Source organism: Meriones unguiculatus, chromosome 6, assembly GCF_030254825.1.
Source record: "Meriones unguiculatus strain TT.TT164.6M chromosome 6, Bangor_MerUng_6.1, whole genome shotgun sequence".
NCBI classification, from domain to species: Eukaryota; Metazoa; Chordata; class Mammalia; order Rodentia; family Muridae; genus Meriones; species Meriones unguiculatus.
Window position 1 is genome coordinate 33,091,664 of NC_083354.1, and position 13,699 is coordinate 33,105,362.

The 13,699-nt window shown below is 52.8% G+C and overlaps 1 protein-coding gene across 1 annotated transcript in view; it reads left to right on the forward strand.

The window, feature by feature from the left end:
- Positions 1-4,274, forward strand: part of Scn11a (sodium voltage-gated channel alpha subunit 11) — a 68,062-nt gene extending 63,788 nt beyond the window's left edge. Inside the window, exon 26 of the mRNA XM_021627259.2 lies at positions 2,667-4,274. Coding sequence (XP_021482934.2) covers positions 2,667-3,697 — 1,031 coding nt within the window. The 3' untranslated portion in view covers positions 3,698-4,274. The remainder of the gene's footprint in view (positions 1-2,666) is intronic.
- The last annotated feature ends 9,425 nt before the right edge of the window (positions 4,275-13,699 follow it).

Sequence of the window (13,699 nt, forward strand, 5' to 3'; positions counted from 1 at the left end):
ATCTGGAAAGAACAGGTGGGAGGGGCATGGGTGGCATGCACAGTTGGGCAGTTGCTGCTTGGCAGTGGTTACCATTCTCTTGACTGATTTGCTTATGCAATGGAGAGGGAAAAAAGTCTCTCCATTTTTGTGGTGGCTTCTGACATCCTGGGTGGCTGGGATGGAAGTCCACCTCTGTCGCTGGGAGACCACGGGCGGTTTGTGGAACCTCAGCAGCTGTTGGAAACGTGGCATTGCTGGGCTCCCTTGCCACCCACTCAGGTGTCAGCACTCCTCACACGATGAAGAGTCCCTGCTCCAGCCTGACTCTTGAGTCACGGTATGGGCTGCACAAGTCTCAGTTGCCCTGACCCCACTCACCAGCAAGCCACAGAATGCTGCAGAAAGCTATGGAAGCAGGAGGGTCCTTATCACATACTTTAATCTCTTTCTTATTTCCTGTTTTCTCTTACTTTTGAAAAAAATATTTATTTTTATCATCTTAAAGTGATATGTGTGGGTGACCAAGGAGAGCAAGGCCAAAGACATTGACTCTGTCTGGATCTGCCCCAGCTGGGTGCTGCTGGTGCTCAGACTCAGGGGCACCGCAGCAGCAGCTCATGCCCTGCATCCGGCCATCTCTCCCGGCCTCGTCCTTCCCTTTTTTTTTTTTTTCCCAGGGCTGAGAATCAAAACTCACACTTGTGCATACTTCTTTCTGCCTAAGCCGTTGGTCTGCTTGGGTCTTTGAAGCTTGATTTGAACTATTCCATTGATTTGACTCTTTCTTTTTCTCTTTCTCCTTCTTGGGGAGGAATGTTAAGATGGAGTATCACTCTTGTCCTGGCTGACCTGGAATTTCTCATATAGCCCAGGCTGGCCTCAAGCTCATTGATCCCTCCTACTTCAGCCTCCCCAGTGCTGGGGTTATAGGTGTGAGCTGTCACATCTGACTTAACTTCGCTTTTCACACTGTGTAGGAGGGCCCAGGATTCTTCCTCGTAGTTCAGGAAACAGCAAAGACAGCATCGCAGGTGTTAGATCTGGGTGTCCGGTGGCTCTCTTGTTGTCTCGCGTGTCAGGGTCTTCCTGGCTCTGCGCCGTGAGGTCGATGTGGATGGCTGTGAATAGGCCCAAGGCCTTTATTAATCAGTGCCAAACACAAGTGCTGGTGAAATTGACACCAGTGGAGGTTAGAGGATGCTTAACAGATGTCTGGGGTCTCCCTGCCCTAAAGGGAATACCATGAGCCCCTCCTCCCACATGCCAAGAGGGCTGTCATTCCACCACCCCTTCCAGAGCACGCTGAGCACTGCACACTTCCAGAAATAGCTCCAGCATCCTTCCAGTGGTTCCCAGGTGACAGAAATCACACATGCTCCTAGAGGTTTTGCTCCAACACAGGACACAATCATCACAAAAAGATTCTGTTCACTAGTGTAGGCCCAATTTCATGTACCTTTCCATGTCCACACCAACTCCTGCCTCCACACTCCCCCAGCCTCCTTCCTCTGCTTTCACAGCAATATGAGTAAAGCTGAGCACAAGCCAGCCTCTCCTGAGGAGGTAGCTGACAGGTAAGATCATTTTGGTTGAACACCAAGTCGTGTGGTTCACAGAGAACAAAAACTGCGCTTAGGGAAAAGACGGACTCATAAAGGCCTGGATAGTCCAAGAAGTATCTGTATTTGAGACTAGGCCTGAGAGGCTGGGGTTGCTGAGAGGGTGCTGTCCTTGCGTGGATCATCTGTCCAGCCAGCATGCAGTCAGATGATGAGGGTTAGAGAGGGAGTTATCTGTAGTCATTAGGAGACTGGCAGAAAACATTTTCACTGCCAGGATCCCTAATGACCTCAGAGCCAGCGGAAGAGCATGTCTACACAAGACAAGCATGTTCCAGCCATTCTACAATATTTGGGCAGGAAATGTGAACCCCTTAACTCCCCACAGCACTTGGCTGAAAACAGGGTGACATTTTAAGCCCAAATATTCCCTGGTCTGTGCAAACCTCTGTTTGGGACACCATTTCTGGGGTGTCCACAGCACACAGCATGTCCCCAGCTTCTTGTGTAAGCTTTGTGAGGCTTTAGACTTCCGTGGTCCTCAGAGTGAGCGAAAGGCCAAATGTGAGAGGTCAGCAGCAGCTTGACTACAGAGCGTCTCAGGGTCGCCACCCCCTCCAGCCGGACACCTAGCCGTCAGTCTGTCCTCAGCTGCAGGGAGCTGTATCAGAGCCCCCACTCCTTTAATAAACTTGGGTGTCTCAGATTCCAGTTTCCCTCTGTAGCTCAATTAAGGCCTAAGCCAAACTTGAGGATAAATTTCTCCATGAACTCTGAAAGATTCAATGTGTGAAAAAAAGGGGGCAGGGCTGTTTTCCATCTGCACTCAGTGAATAGGAAAAGCCACGGTAGGTGTTGTCCCAGGGGTAGCTAAAAAGAAAATGCGACGTAGGTAATAACTCTTTATAACTGCCATATTTTCCTTCTCTTCCCTGGCACATGCGCCCCAGCCACCATCAAAAGCCCCATCTGAAATTGCATGGCCCTGAGTTGAAACACAGGTGGACATTTCCTAGTTGACGAAGCGTGGGTAACACGTTGGCCCCATTAGAATTCTGAGTTGGGAGGCTGGCTGGGTTTGAAACGGGAGTGCGTGCTGGGAATTCACCGGTCCTCCCTCTCCAGGTACCATGGTTTCTGGCCTGGAGAACACTGGCATTCCTTTCCCACCCACGCTCTTCAGAATTGTCCGCTTGGCCCGGATTGGCCGGATCCTCAGGCTGGTTCGGGCGGCACGAGGCATCAGGACGCTCCTCTTCGCTCTGATGATGTCCCTCCCCTCTCTCTTCAACATCGGCCTCCTGCTCTTCCTGGTTATGTTCATATATGCCATCTTCGGGATGAACTGCTTTTCCAAAGTGACGAGGAGCTCTGGGATCGATGACATCTTCAACTTTGAAACCTTCTCGGGCAGCATGCTCTGTCTCTTCCAGATAACCACCTCGGCTGGGTGGGACTCGCTCCTCAGCCCCATGCTGGACTCCAAAGCTCCCAGCAACTCCTCCTCCTCGGAACACTGTCAGCAGCCGCAGATAGCCATCATCTACTTTGTCAGCTACATCATCATCTCCTTCCTCATCGTGGTCAACATGTACATCGCCGTCATCCTGGAGAACTTCAACACGGCCACAGAGGAGAGCGAGGACCCCCTGGGCGAGGACGACTTTGAGATCTTCTATGAGATCTGGGAGAAGTTCGACCCGGAGGCAACGCAGTTCATCCGGTACTCGGCCCTGTCCGACTTCGCCGATGCCCTGCCCGAGCCGCTGCGCGTGGCCAAGCCCAACAAGTTCCAGTTTCTAGTGATGGACCTGCCCATGGTGACAGGTGACCGTCTGCACTGCATGGATGTGCTTTTTGCCTTCACCACCAGGGTCCTGGGGAATTCCAGCGGCCTGGACACCATGAAGGCAATGATGGAGGAGAAGTTCATGGAAGCCAACCCTTATAAGAGGCTGTATGAGCCCATAGTCACCACCACGAAGAGAATGGAGGAGGAGCAGTGTGCTGCCGTCATCCAGAGGGCCTACCGAAAGTACGTGGAGAAGATGATCAAGCTGAAGCAGAGAGACGGGTCAAGTTCGTCACGCCAGACACTTTGCAATGGAGACTTGTCTAGCGTGGATGTGGCCAAAGTCAAGGTTCACTGTGACTGAGCCCTCGCCTGCACACCCTACCTCACAGCTTTCAGCCTCTGAGCTCTGGGAGTCTGGAGTTCAGGACTCAAACAGGCAGTGAACTCACTGAGCATGCCATTTGATTTTTTTCCCCCTTGGCTGAAAGAGGTGAAATGTTAGTGTTCATTTTTAAATGATTTCTGGAAAGGCTTAAGATAAGGCTCCCTACCAACCACTGGGGAGAATTAAACGAGGAAGGACGTTGGAGCGGGCTACCGAGGACATCCACAGGGATGCGGGCCTGAAACGCACTTTAGGTTCTGTGGAGATAAAAAGGAGAAGGAAAGATCCCGCGAAAATCTTAGACTGTGATCTCAGCACGTTCCCCAATGTGTTTGTTTAATGTTTAAGTATGTGACCTGTCACATGTAGCTGTTTGCATGAAAAGTGAGAAGCCACAACCTGCAAAAACAAATAGCTTGTTGCGGCCGTTTCTAGCACACTCAGTGTTTGGGTGTATAGCTCGGGCCTGAGCGCATGGCCCTGAATTCTCAGCTACCGTCCTGCCCTTCAGAAGCTCCAATCCCTGTCGCGGCTGTTTAACCAATAAACAGATACACGTCTCGTTTGCGATTCATTGAAACGGAGGGGGGGGTGCTGAAATGTCCTCTATTTGGTGGTCGTGTGAGCAGGGGTTTAATGTGTCCTGGAGCCAGTCTTGTATCAGGAAGGAATTTAGCAGTTGGCTCTTTGGGAAGAAGACGCCTTGTGTCTCAGTGATCACTCATTCCTGTGACACAAACACTCGCACCATGACCGGCTCCAGGCCACAAACACAGAAGTCACTGCATGGAAGAAATGGACGTTTCAAGTGCTCAAGAGCCAGCCTGACCGGCTGGAGCTCCCCATTCACTGGAACCAGCAGGGAGTCTGGCTTAACCCGGGATGGCCTGCTTGGGGACTCCGTTGCCCCGAGCAACCATGAGGACCTGATTCTGACCCTGAGCACTCCTAGAAATGTCATGTGGGGGTAGCCACCCACCTGTGATCCCAGCACTCGAGAGGTCAGGTGCTAGTTAGTTTTTATAGCTGACTTGACACAGACTAGGGAAGAGGGAACTTTGATTGGAGAACTGGCTCCATCAGATCACGCTTTGGCCGCTTCTGCGAGGATCTGTCTTGGTGATGATGCGGTGGGAGGCCCAGCCCGCTGTGGGAAGCCCCAGTCGTAGGAAGGGGGTGCCTGTGGTATGTAAAAAGCCGATCAAGCATGAGCGGAGGGTACAGCAGCAGCCCTTCCCCGTGGCCTCTGCTTCGGTTCCTGCCTGGACTTCCTTCAGTCATGGACTGTTACCGCCGGGAAGTACAAGCTGAAGTAAGCCCTTTCCTCCCCAGGTTGTTTTGTTTACTGTGTTTGCCGCTGCGGCAGAGTCCAACTGACTCTTGGTACTTTGATGGAAAGGAAGAGGAGGTGTGCAGGAATCTTTTGAGAAGAGCCTCGAGGCTTTCCATGTGGGACTGTAAAGACCTTGAGGATGTCACCAGTTCTAAAGTCTGGTCAAGTTCTCCTTCGGGTCCAGGCGGTAAGGGGCGGGGCAGGCTGAGGAGGCTCCAAGAGGGAGGCCTTTCAGAGCTCTTCAAGGTGTCTCTCTTTTCAACTGAAAATATTTCACACAAAATATTCTGGTCACAGTTGACCCTTCCGCTTCTCCCTGCAGATTCTGATCACCCATCCCACGCCACACCTTCTCTCTCTCAAGCAGGCAAATAAAAAGGGACAAAATAAAGAAGACAGAAAATGAAAGTGAAACGCAAACAGAAACACAGACACATGCACACGCATACACACATACCCGCATATGCACACACAAAACTCACAAAAACACAAAACTGCAAACCATAATATACAAACAAAAGACCGGTAAGATGAAAAATATGCCTAAACAAAGCAGAATATTACAAAGAAAGTCTGCAAAATAGCAGCGAGTTTGGTTTATGCTGGTTGTCTGCGACTGGGCTTATGGCAGTTTATATACCCAGTGACACTATTGGCAAAACCTTATTGATTTTTCCTTTGCAAGAAGTTGTCAGCAGAAGGTAGCTTCGTGGTTGGGGATGGGAGTACATACCCTCTTCCCCCACACAGCCCTGCTCCCCCCAAAACACACACACACACACACACACACACACACACACACACACGTTTTACAAGCAGAGGCTGGCTGTCTTTCCTGGGAAATGCCTCTTTGCTGGTGGTGGAGGATCAGCAAGGGTGGGCTGTTTCCCCTGCAGAGCACGGTCCACAGTCCTGCACATGATTTTCTCTGTGCAGAAGCTCCAGGCCCCCTTACACATGTCTGTCCATCCCACAGGGGTCCTAGCTAGGCTTGGGTTTCTGGAGCCACCAGCCCCAGCCAGTGCCAGCCCCAGCCAGAGGCTGAACCACGCGTCCCTCACTAGATGGCAGCAAACACCCAACTCGTTCTTCCTAAGTGTCCCGAGGTGATCAGGAGGCTGTGAAAGGAGGCCCAAGGCAGGAAATGGAGGATTACTCAAGCCTGGGAGGGAGCTGGCAGCCATCCTCCCCTGAAATGATGCCCCCGGGCAAGCAGCAGGATCTCAGAGCAACCTCAGAAGGAAGGGCCAACGGCGGGGTGGAGAGAGATGGGTCAGCCAGTAAAGTGTCCATGCTGCAAGCACAAAGACACCAGTTCAGTCCCCAGAATTCTCGTGAAAAGGCCAGGGTCATGTCATATGCTTTCAAGCCTAGAGCTGGGAATCAAATGTAATCAGGACGCTCTGAGCTCTTTCCTCAAGGGGTAGAGACCCAGAATGTCCCAATAAATGGCTCTACAGACATGACAGCCTCCCACCCTCCTGTCCTCTGTGTCCTGTCTTCCAAATAAATCTGGCTTTGCTTAATTCAGTCGACAGTCACGCCCTGAGGACAGACCTGCCACACTTGTGTAACAGCTGCCAACCAGTGGCCTTTGACCTCTAGAGCATCTCTGCTAATTAGGAAGAGTGTTCTTGGGGAGCTCTCAGGGTATGGATGGGGGAGGGCTTCAGGAGAGAATGACAGCTGAGCAAGCTTGGTGATGGGGAGGCTGGTGACAGGTCGGGCGGTTTGGCAGTGTGTGCAGTGGAGGAGACAGCCCCCGGCCGCACCGCGGAAGCCAGATGTGTAAGGCAGTTTGAGTCACCCAGCTGGCTGCACTCGGAGTGCTCAGAGTGGAACAGAGACAGCCAGACCCTACGAAGGGCCATCTGGAGGGATGGCTCAGTCAGTGAAGTCTTCAGTTTGCAAGCACAGGGGTGTGAGGTAAATGCCCAGATGCTATGAGGACAGGCTGCTGTAGGAGAGCGGGGAGGCCCTTAGAGTCGGGACTGGCAGCGAGGCAGAGGGCAGTAAAAGCTCCCGAGAGGGGGGTGCTTTGGCTGGTAAGTGTGCTTGGAGCACAAGTATGAGGCCCCACATCTACACCTCTATGCACACTGGGAATGGCTGACCTGCCTGGAATCCCAGGACAGTCGCCAAGGCTCGCTGGCCACTGGGCTGGCTCCACATTTAGGAAGAGATCCTGTCAGAAGGGAATGCAGCAGGGAGTGACAGAGCAGGGCACTCTGTGACACACCCTATGCCCTCACACCCCCAACAACGTGCACACACACTTCACACACTAAATAAATAAATAATCATCTAAGGGGGAAAAAAAACCAAACAAGTTACCAAGGCAATGAGGACAGGAAGAGCCAAGTTTTGTTCCATTTCTTTTGTTTTCGTGGTTAGAAAGGAAGAAACACCCCCCCCCCCAAACTGATTCTGTTTGGTTCAAGATGCTGGGTCGAAGGTGTCTGTCTCTATCCAGGAGTGGAAAGAGATTGTCAGGTGTTCACAGGGCAGAGACTGAAACCCTAAGAGCAGCTGACATTATGGCAGAGAGTGCAGTTGGACCCAGGAGGCAGGGGCTTGACCTGGAAAGGTGGATGAATCTAGCTTAGGGTGAGGGACGGCTGCTCAAAGTCCATAACCTGCTGTGTGAGCATCAGAACCCCATGTCCCCCCCCCCACCAAGTACCAGGAGCCATGCCCTAATGTCTGTGTGCTCAGTGGGGCATTTACCTTACAAACTGCCAGGCGCAGGAGGGAGCCAGGTATGCCAGGAACTGCCCTGGAATGTCAGCTTGGACATCGCCGCAGGCCTCAGGAAAAGTTCAAGTCCCACACACTCCCTGCCGATGGAGGAGAGGCAGAGCTCAGGTAGCCTGTTGCCTGGCAACCAGGCTGGAACCTCTGGGGTCATTCGGTGGCCAATCCTGTCGCTCACACACAAGGAGTAATCAAAGCAGCTTCGAGGAAGGAGACCTAACATTTTCGGAGAGCTTGTTCTGGGCCAGGTTGGCACGCCATTCCGACACCTGGCTGGCTTCTCACCAAAGCACCATTAGATAGAAAATGTCTTTAGCCTTCCGCATCTAGATGAGGAAACTGAGGCACGTGAAGGCAGTAAGAGACTTGTTCAAGGGCACGAAGGTGTGTCAGGATTCAAGCACAAACATCTGGCTCCAGATCTCAAGCTGCCAATCTTTTCAAGGCAGAAGGGAGGGGTGTGGGTGAAGCTGAAGGGAGGGTGTGGGGTCTTCCTGTTGGTGCCTGGAGGCTTTTGCCCTCCATTTCTTCCCTTGGAAGCATGATGCATGTTTACAAAGTCTTTTTTATAAAACAAAACAAAACAAAAAAAAACAACATGGAAGTGTATCCTGGGGAGAAACAATGCTCCCTCCATCAGGGTCTCATGTAGCCCAGGCTGGCCTAGAACTTACAGCCCCAGGACAGTCTTGAACTCCTGTTTCCCCTGCTCCCACCACCTACACGCTGGCAGTACAGTTGTGCACCACCACAGCCGGTTCAGGCAGTGAACTGAACCCAGGGCTTGTGCCCGTTAGGCCAGAGCACTGCCCGCTGAGGCTACAGCCCTGGGCAATAAAGTTCTACTGATGTGGACTCAGCTCTGCCAATCAGACAGCGTTGGTATCAAGACGCATCTCTGTGAGCACTGCTCTGGCCATTTTCCCCAGCAGTCCTCCAATTCCGGTCACCCTACACAAGCCACTGGGCCAGGACAGCATCAAGTCACCTGTTCCCCTTCCACACACTCAGGTCCAGAGCCGAGGCCCTCGAGTGCCTCATTCTGCTTACTCAGGAGCCCTAGTCAGGCTGCTGATCTTTTATTTATTTATTTTTTCACCATAAATTAATGGTTTAAAGTGGAGAGCCAGGGCTGGAGAGATTGCTCCGCAGTTAAGAGTGGTCTTGTGGAGGACCCAAGTGTGGTTCCAGCACCCACCCTGGGCAGCTCACAGCACCTGTAGGCCAGCTCCAGAGACTAGGACACCCTCTTCTTGGCCTTCTCATGCCCCCAGCTCATGCGCGTTTACCTGTGCACAGACACATAGACATAATTGAAATAAATCTTTAAAAGGCGAGGTTTGGCAGTGCAATCCTGTAATTCCATCCCTTGGAGGAGGGAGGAAGCCGGAAGGATTGCAAGTTCAAGGCCAATGTGTGTTGCACAATGTGTGTGCTTGGGCCCCACACAGGCGTCACCTGGAAGTGGACCACGGGCAGCAGTATGAGCACAATTAGAGGAACAGCTGTGAAAAACCCGAAAAGCCTAGTGATCTTGGGTTGGCAAAGGTTTTAAAGATGTAACACATAAACCGTACTTTATGAAGAGAAAATTGATGAATTGGACTTCATCTAAATGGGAAGGAAATAGAAGGAAGCGAAGTGGGAGAAAGGGAAGAAGGCAAGGGAGGGGAAGTGAACAGGAAAGAGAAAGGGAGAAATAGAAGAAATAAAATCTGACCTAACTGTTTCTCAGAATGGCGGGTGGCTGAACCTGCTACGAGTTGCAGGGACTGGGGCTGTAACGTGCTTTAGCCACACAGGAAACGGTTTCCTCATTTCTTGGGAAGTTCAATGCACGCTGAGGACAGCCTAAAGCTGGTCCACTGGAAAAGTTCCTGACAGTAACGAAAACCCGTGGCCACAAAAGACCTGTACTCCAGGCAGGAGCAGCTTTGCTTTAAATAGCCAAAACCTAAAAACATTGCCCACAGCAGCAGAAAGCGCAAATACACTGTGGTATGCCCATTCAGCAGACACAAAACAATGAACGGATGGTGCAACCCATCACACCAGCAGCCTCGAGAGAGCTGTGGAGGGAGAAGGTAACTGAGATAAAAGAGAGAGAGTGAGGGGGGGAGGAAGTGAGGAAGGGAGGGAAGGAAGAAGGAAGGAAGGAAGAAGAAAAAAGGACACTTCAAGAAGAGTGCATGTGTGCATGCGTGCATGTGTGCATGAGTCCATTTGGGCTAGACTGGCTGGCAGTAGCCCCTTGGCTGGCCGTCTCTCTCCACTGCTCCAGTACTGGGCTTACAAGCAATCACAGCCACACCTAGCTTAAGGAGCCTTTTAAAAGTCTCGTCTTACATGGCTATCTCCTCAGGCCTCTGGTCTCTCATCTAGAAATCTGAAGGGAAAGTTGGCTGCTGTTCCAGGGCTAGCTGCTAAGCCTCCACACCTTCCAACCAACTGGAAAACACAGAAAAGAAAGATGCCTCTCTGAGGGAGGGGAGGGAGAGGCCCTTCATGTTTGGGGGAAATTTTTGATGTGAGAGTGAGCATGGCCCCCTCACCGGGGAATGCTAGATCTTAGAAAACAGGTGTGGCCTGGTCCTCCTCCTCCTCACACAGGTTCAGAGATCCGGTACCCAGGGATGGGTAGTGACTTGAAGCTATGGATGGGAGAACAGACTGGCGAGTGGGTGTGATCAGGGGAGGAGTGGACTCCAGGGCAGGGATGGAGTCCTCCATCTTTTCTCCCCACAATGCTGTCCTCTCCTGTGGCAGCAGCACCCCATGCTGCTGGAGAGCTACTGGCCAAGTAGCCCCTGATCCACCCACAGTTCGAGAAACCATTGGTCACTGAGTACTCTGTGTCCTTCCTCTGGCTTCCCCAGGGGCCTCACCCTCCCTTCCTCCCAGGAGAGGCCCCCATCAGCAGGAGCTGCGATGGGCTCTCTGCACCCAAGGCACTGCCCTGGTGAGTACAGGCACTTTCCCTGTCCCCAAAGACCATCTGAGCTCATTCTGGTAAAAGTTTAATGCCCGACAGTCGATTACACTTAAGAATGCTCTGATGAGTTCGCTGAGTGCGTCTCTGAGCCACCAGAGCCTGCAGCTAGCCTCCCTCCCTGACTCAGCCGTGCTAAGAAAACCTCCCCCTGCTTTTCTCCATGATGTGGGGCACCCCGGTCTCTTTCTTCCCGTCAACTTGCTGTGTAACCCTGAGCAAGACTGTCTCTTCTCTGGGTCAGATTTGACGTTTGTGAAAATGGAGGCATTGGCTGGAGCCGGAGTTCTTGGTGGTGTGGGCTTCATTGGTTCATCTTCACAGGCTCAGTCACTGGACACACTGAGTTAGAGGTCTGTGTGGGGGTTGCAGAAACAGCAGCGTCATGCACCACAGCATCTGGAAGAGACATTCTGGGAGGACTCTGGCCATTTGTAGAATAACCCTGCTCTAACCAGCATGCAAAGGAGTTTGCAAAATTCAGCACAAGTGACAGAGAGGTGGCCATTTCTAGGGGTGGTATCTGACTTCACCTCCAAGCACGACCTTTCTTCAGCAGCTCCGGGGTGCACCTGATAGGTGGCTCAGGCAGGCCCCAGGAATGGCTTCCCACTAGCGCCATTGGTGGTGTCTGTCTGCCCATCCCACCCCCTCCTGTTCCCTCCTTGAGGCAACTGTGTGCTCAGTCTCTAGAAGCTTCTACAGCCTGTGATATGACACAGACTCCCTCCAAGGACATGGGGAAGGACCCACCGCAGGCAGCGGGGATGCCACAAAGTATGCCGGCACCCAAACCAGACAGCTGAGTGAGCCTGAAGAGCAGAGCTTGACCTCCCCAACTCCTGTGAATGCCGGTGACTCGCAGCCTCAGAAGGTGGGCATGGGACTGCCAGAGCAAACCAGATACCCAGGGCAGCTCTCCTGGCAGCTCTGGGTGTGACTGGCAGATCCTGCCTGAATGAACGAGGAAGGACAGCCTGGAAGGATGACTCTGACATCAGTCTTTGACTTCCATGTCACAGGCACACACATACACAGGCACACACATACACAGGCACACACATACACAGGCACACACCTACATAGGCACATGTCAGCACAGGCACACACATGCACAGCACCCACATGCATGAATATGGGGTGAGGAGCTTGCTGGCCCAGAGGTAACATACTGTGATCTGGAAAGATCCATTTCAAATCTAAAATGGAGCCTTCCTGAGTCCAGAGAAAAAGAACCTGCTTCACAACACAAAGACACAGTGGGCAGATTCCTGACTCAGCTCTCCCGGGCCTGTACTCTCTGCTGTGGCTGTTTTATTTCCTCAGTTACTGGTTCGGGCCAGAGGCAATACCCCAAACACCCCTCCTCTGTGGGCCCTGGGGCACTGTCACAGAAAGGCTGCCAGGGTCCTTGAAGCTGGCCCAAAGGGAGGGAGGAGGCTGAGGAGGGGGTGGCCAGGCCTTTGTGGTAAGATCCCAGGTTCTACTGGACATGGATGTGTCAGGACAGGACATTTCAGGGTGCTGCCCAGAGTCCTCCAACCACACCCTCTTCTCAGCCCTTCTCCAGTCTGTGTCTGCCAGGATTGCCCTTCAGGCCGCCTCAAGTCTCGCTGCCTGATTTCCGGACCAGCCCAGGCAGCAGGAGGGCCTTCAGGAAATGGCTGTGGTGAAGGTGCGTGCACGGTACCTCTTCCCTGTGGCAGGCTGTGCTGCAGGGAGGAGCCACCTTCTCCAGTGCTGCAGAGCTGGGGAGCCAGACACAGGCAGATCCCCGGGGCTCTCCTGCTATCTCTGGCTAGATAGCCTAGACCACCTGGCCAGCTCCAGGCCGTTCTCAAAAACAAACAAACCGATGAATGAATGAAAAAGTAAGAAACATAGCCTGCAAAATTCCAGGTTTCTGTTTTGTTGGCCTTTATGGGCTGTATGAGCAAGTATGTACACTTGCTCACTCACATATATGGCTGCGTGCATGTGTAACATACACAGAAAGACCACAGCTTCCAGCTTAGGTACCCTCTGGCTTGCTTTCTCTTGGCTTGGGCCACCAGGCTACGAACAGCTCTACGGAGAAAGCCCACGCCTAAACACAGACGCCTCTAAACCCTGAGCAGCGAGTAACGACAGCTGGCCAACCATTCCTGAGTAACTGTGGAGAGACCCAAAGCCGTGGGAGCGTCTGGAGATGGCTGTGGGACGGCCGCCTCTGCAATCAGCTTGACGGCAGTCTTGAGAGACCCTGAGCCACGGCCAGGAGGCAAAGCTGCTGTTAGATTCTCTCAGAAGCTGGGGGCAGACGCAAACCTTTATTGGTCGGAGTGGCCCAGTACTGGCCTGACCTGACGTACAGCGGTGGTTGGCTCGTGCAGTTAAGTTTGGTCCCGTGACCCACCCAGGGAGGATTCTGCTTGCTCAGACAGCTCGGGCTGCAGCCTGTGTGGAAGGAGCACACGGTCGTGTCAGCTGGGATCAAGATCATCGCTGCAGACAGCTTACGGGAGAAAGGACTTATCTGGGCTCACAGTTTCAAGGCGATTCAGGCCACCGTTGCCTGAACACCATGGCTGCTGGAATGTGTGGTGGAGGGCCACTGTTCACGGCCGGAAGGAGAGGGGAAGTTGGGAACCAGGGACTGGTGTCACCCTCAAGGGCTGCTCCAGCGACCCACTTCCGCCATATATCAAAAGAACATCACCAGCTGGGAACCAATCAGTACAGGAGCCCCGAGAGACAGCTGAAGCCTCAAACCGTGACAACTGGTGTGTCCGACCCGACTCTCTCCCACCCATCCCTAGGCGGTCTGGAGAGAGCCTCAGCCTCACACAGGGCACCGGCCCAGGGCGGAGGAACTATGACGTAGGGGAAGAGGACATAAGAAGAAGGAAGTACAGAGGAGGCT